The sequence below is a fragment of the Procambarus clarkii genome, chromosome 57 (genome assembly GCF_040958095.1).
Source record: "Procambarus clarkii isolate CNS0578487 chromosome 57, FALCON_Pclarkii_2.0, whole genome shotgun sequence".
NCBI lineage: Eukaryota > Metazoa > Arthropoda > Malacostraca > Decapoda > Cambaridae > Procambarus > Procambarus clarkii.
This window is the reverse complement of record NC_091206.1, coordinates 28,451,694-28,456,435: the sequence shown is the minus strand read 5'-3', so window position 1 is coordinate 28,456,435 and position 4,742 is coordinate 28,451,694. Positions and strand designations below refer to the sequence as shown.

General features: G+C 45.9%; 1 protein-coding gene across 1 annotated transcript; it reads left to right on the top strand.

The window, feature by feature from the left end:
- Positions 1-243: 243 nt before the first annotated feature.
- On the top strand, positions 244-1,656 carry LOC138353391 (uncharacterized). Its single transcript, XM_069306396.1, has 2 exons — positions 244-394; positions 1,259-1,656. The coding sequence occupies exons 1-2, from the start codon at positions 244-246 to the stop codon at positions 1,654-1,656; spliced, it is 549 nt and encodes a 182-aa protein (XP_069162497.1).
- Positions 1,657-4,742: the final 3,086 nt, after the last annotated feature.

The following is a 4,742-nucleotide window of genomic DNA, read 5'->3' as shown; positions in this document are numbered from 1 at the left end:
CACAGCATTTAGGTGCTTAGGCGTCAACATTCCACCAGCTTCAGTGCACATGGAACGTTTTTACGAAGTAAGCCAGTGCTACAAGTGCTACCAATACTCTCACGTGACCAGGAAGTGCCCTTAAAGCGTGCAGTGTCTGTGCCCAGGACCACCATCATAAGCAGTGTCGTGCTGACTTCACATGTTGTGTAGTGTGCGGTGGTGAGCATATTGCCATTTCTCACTTGTGTCCTGTGCGCAAGGATGAAATTTAAAAGCTATCAAGAGCTGGACGGGCTTCCGCAACTATTCGTGCTCCGTCACCATTCAACATGCAAGCCGCCATTTTCCCGAAGCTCTCGGGAGAAGGAGAAGCCGCCCACCAACATTACAGCCAATGGCGACCCGGCATGCAGTCTGGCAGCCAGCCAGCCAACTAATCACAGATCCAGCCTCCACCGCCACCACCAGGCTCCACCCATTCGTCTACCCAGACTTAGCCACGGCAGTTGCCGGTTACTGTCACCGACTTTAACACTGCATATGCTATCACGAAATTAGTGAGTGACATTACTGGCTCCAACTACCGGAATTTGTGAGGATTCTAAATATCCTCTACAAGGCTAACGGTCTCCAGACCATTACCGTACCTGATGAAGTCTTCCCCACCTCTGCCTCAGCTTCCACCTCAGTTCTAGACCATGACATCATTGTAAATGCTGCCACACTTGTAGACCGTCTGCCACTGTTCCACCCACTACTCCAGTTGCTGCTGACCATACACCAGCTGCAGTACAGGCTGTAAGTCTCTCCACATCAGACGATGACTCTCCTACTCCTGTTTATGCGTCTTACAATAACGCTAGGGAACCGAAATTTAATCTTTCTCAGAAACGTATTGCAACTCGGGAATGGAACATTGACTACGAAAACAGACTAGTAGATGACGGAACCCGCAGAGTGATTTGGTACATTGAGCCTGACACAGTTCGTCACTGTACTAATGTTACCATGCTCCACCCTGCCATTATTGACCCTCAGTACTATGTGAAATATCCGAAACACGCCGGCCGGATAAAGAGAGAAATTTAGGAATGTAAGGACAACGAATCTTCAACCCAGCAGAGCCACCCAGCACCTCTTCCTACCAAATCTGGTAGGAAGAGGGACCACTGGGACAACTGTACTAGTCCCCGACCCTTCAGACCCATTGCCAGATGATGCTCCTGCTCCTGGCCCGGTCTCGGACATTACTGTGACGACGCTGAACCTACTGCAGCTGCAACACCAGCTCCTGCAACGGTAGCAACCCTGAAGCCGACGACTTCTCATCCATCATCTCCAGCCACCGTACATACATCCACTGAACCCTTTGCACCTGCAACAAGTCCTGCTGCTGCAACTAAACAATCAGGAGCTCCACCTCCACGATCCACATCTGCTTTTTACTCATCCGACTCATCAGATGAGGATGTCTCTGTGGGAACACAATCTCCGCCGTCACGGAAATACCACTTCTCAGCTGCCGATTTCCTTCACGACACTACCCCAACAACCTCTAATGATAGCCCAACAATGACCACACCAAGTCGGACCGCCAAGACCGACAAGCAGAAGACGATGGCCAAAGATCTGAGTTTGCTGCAACAAAAAGAAAGAAGTAAACCACTAACGTAATCAACCTTCAACAACCATCAACTGCCAGCTGCTTGCGAGCCCGGCGCCTGTATGTACTGCAAATGACGCCCCACTCAACCCTACTTCACTCTATGCAAGTTCAAATCCGTGGTGGTTGGGCCACCGATCTTTCATCTCCTCTCTTCACCTCGTCTCCAATTCCTCGCTCAAGATTTCTGCTTCCTCGCCCTGTTCTTCCAACCCCTGCTTTCCAGCTCTTTGGACATTTCGCTTCGCTTCGCTTCGACAGGGAAATGTACGAGGAACTCAATAAGAAATTCCAGTTTTCACGGTAGAGCAAGAATTCCCAGAGATATAAAGGGAGTATCTAACCAGGCTTCACTAGATGAGTTTGTGTAATAACCAGTGGGGAGGTGAGAAAGTATCTGCTAAAGTTGGATGTGACAAGGGCAATAGGGCCGGATGAAATCTCACCATAGATGTTGAAGGAAGGAGCACAGGTTCTGTGCCTGCCACTCTCCATGATGTATAACAAATCACTGGTAACAGTAGAACTGCCCAAAATTTGGAGGACGGCTAAAGTAGTCCCGATATTTAAGAAGGGTGATAGAAAGGAGGCACTGAACTACAGGCCAGTGTCCCTAACTTGCATACCATGCAAGATGATGGAGAAGAATGTGAGAAAAAAAGCTAGTGGAACATCCGGAGCGAAAGAACTTTGTAACTCAACATCAGCATGGGTTCAGGGATGGCAAATCATGCCTCATAGGATTTACTGAATTCTACGACCAGGCAACAAAAATCAGGCAAGAAAGAGCGGGCTGGGTAGACTGCATATTTTTGGATTGCCAGAAAGCCTTTGGCACAGTACCACATAAGAGACTGGTGCACAAGCTTAAGATGCAGGCGGGAGAGAAAGGGACGGTACTCTTCTGGATAAGGAAGTACCTAAGCACCAGAAAACAGCGAGTCACTGTGAGGGGGTGAGGACTTGGGGTGATGAGGCATCACCAGTGGAGTCCCAATGGGATCAGTCCTTGGACCTATACTGTTTCTGATATATGGAAATGATCTCCTAAAGGGAGTAGACTCGTTCCTTTACAAAGGGAATAGACTCGTTCCTTCACAAAGGGAAGAGACTCGTTCCTTTCAATGTTTGCTGATGATGCAAAATTTATGAGGAGTATTAAGACAGAGGAAGATAGTCTGAGGCTACAATATGACCTAGACAAATTGAAGAAATGGTCCCACGAATGGAAACTAAAGTTCAACCAAACTAAGTGTAAGGTAAAGAAACTATGTGGAGGAAATCGGAGGCCAGACACTGGATACCGAATGGGAGGTGAGGTCCTTCACGAAACGGACATAGAGAAAGATCTAGGAGTCGATATCACGCCGTACCTGTCTCCTGAAGCCCACATCAAAAGAATAACATCGACGGCGTATGCGACCACCGTCAACCACCACAACCATAAACTACCACTGCCACTAACCACGGTTATCAACCACAACTGACACCAACCAGAACCTTCAATAACTACTACCAACAACAACTATCAACTTCTACCACCAATCACACTCATCAACCCATACAACTATCAACCACAACTGCCACAACAACAACTATCTACCCCCATTGCCGCCAACTCCAACCATCAACCACTACCACAACCATAAACCACTAGCACCAACCACAACCATCACCTACCGAAACCATGAATCACAGCTGCCACCAACCAAAATTATCAACCACCACTGCCTTCAACCACAACCATCAACAATCATTGCCACCAACCACAACCATCAACCACCACTGCCATCAGCCACAGCCATCAACCAGTACTATCTCCAACCACAACCATCAGCCACTAACTACAACTATAAACCACAGCCACCAGCAACAACCATTAACCTCAGTAACCATCAACCACAACTGCCACAAATCACAACCCTCACTACCACTTGCACCAATAACCATGTGGGACATTTGGGGCTTGAATCTGATTATTTAAATATTAATGTAGTAAATTAAATTACGAAGGACCACCCGCTTTTATAGTAAAGAGGGAAACTGAGAATTTCTGATCATTAGATAATTCCTAGATGAACCAGTAACTATGGATAAAATACTAGAGAATATGATCATAGAAATAATTAATGGGCTGTATAATTAAATGAATCAAACCCTCAAACACCTACATTGGGGGGTTATTACTGGAGGTAAGTACGTCCAGGAACTAGTGTGGTTCGTTCACTAATCCAAATAATAATAATCTAATCCTATGAATTATAGTGAAACTGATGTCATTACCATGAATGGGAACATAGATTATAAATATAGTAATGAGAGTCACAATAAACACATATTAATCCTAAGAAATTCTGTATGTAAGTAATTTCACTAAGTTCATGAATGAATACAAAGAATCTTAGCTTAAAGACGATTCCTTTATGTAAGCCACGACGTTTCCTCTAATTCCCTGGACTCGGCTGGCTGACGAATGGGATGGATTAACATGGGAGAAGGCAGCAGGGAGAATTCTTCTCACGTGCTGCAAGACAAATATTTACAGTAGCAACTAATTAAACTACTGAATCTTTATATTCAAGAATTTAAGAATTACAGGTGATAAAATTAATAACCTGTTGTTTGATGTTATCATGCGTCGTAACGGTCAATCACCCAGCTACTACAAAACGCTTTACCAAATGCATCAAATAAAGAGAATATACTTAGCTAAAAGGGCACTGTATAAGTTTTAAGATTGCCGAAATTCGCGTCCCCAGGCTCTGGCTAAGCCTATCCTGGATAGTGGCGCGCTTCACTGGCCGGTCATGTGTCGTCAAGAACCAGGTTAAAAAGGTTCCTTATATGACACCAGCACCAGTTGAAGATATTATCTGCAAGGTTATTCACGCCTCACAGTGGCGACTTTCATCTGAGGATGGATAACGTCTACCCTAATGGCTGGGCAATGGCGTCTCCTCGTGAGTACGGTACGAGCAGGTCTGCCTCAGAGCTTCTCCACACGCGTACTGGCAAACTTCCTCAACCCACGCCGCGTCCCGCGTTCATTAAACAAATTATTGTCACGAACATTAATATTTCTCGCATTTACGCTTGA

Bases quoted from the DNA above. Each gene is read 5' to 3' on its own strand.
- LOC138353391 (XM_069306396.1), top strand. From the start codon at position 244: ATGAAATTTAAAAGCTATCAAGAGCTGGACGGGCTTCCGCAACTATTC. The intron at 395-1,258 runs GTCTGGCAGCCA...AACCTACTGCAG, and splicing joins CAATGGCGACCCGGCATGCA to CTGCAACACCAGCTCCTGCA.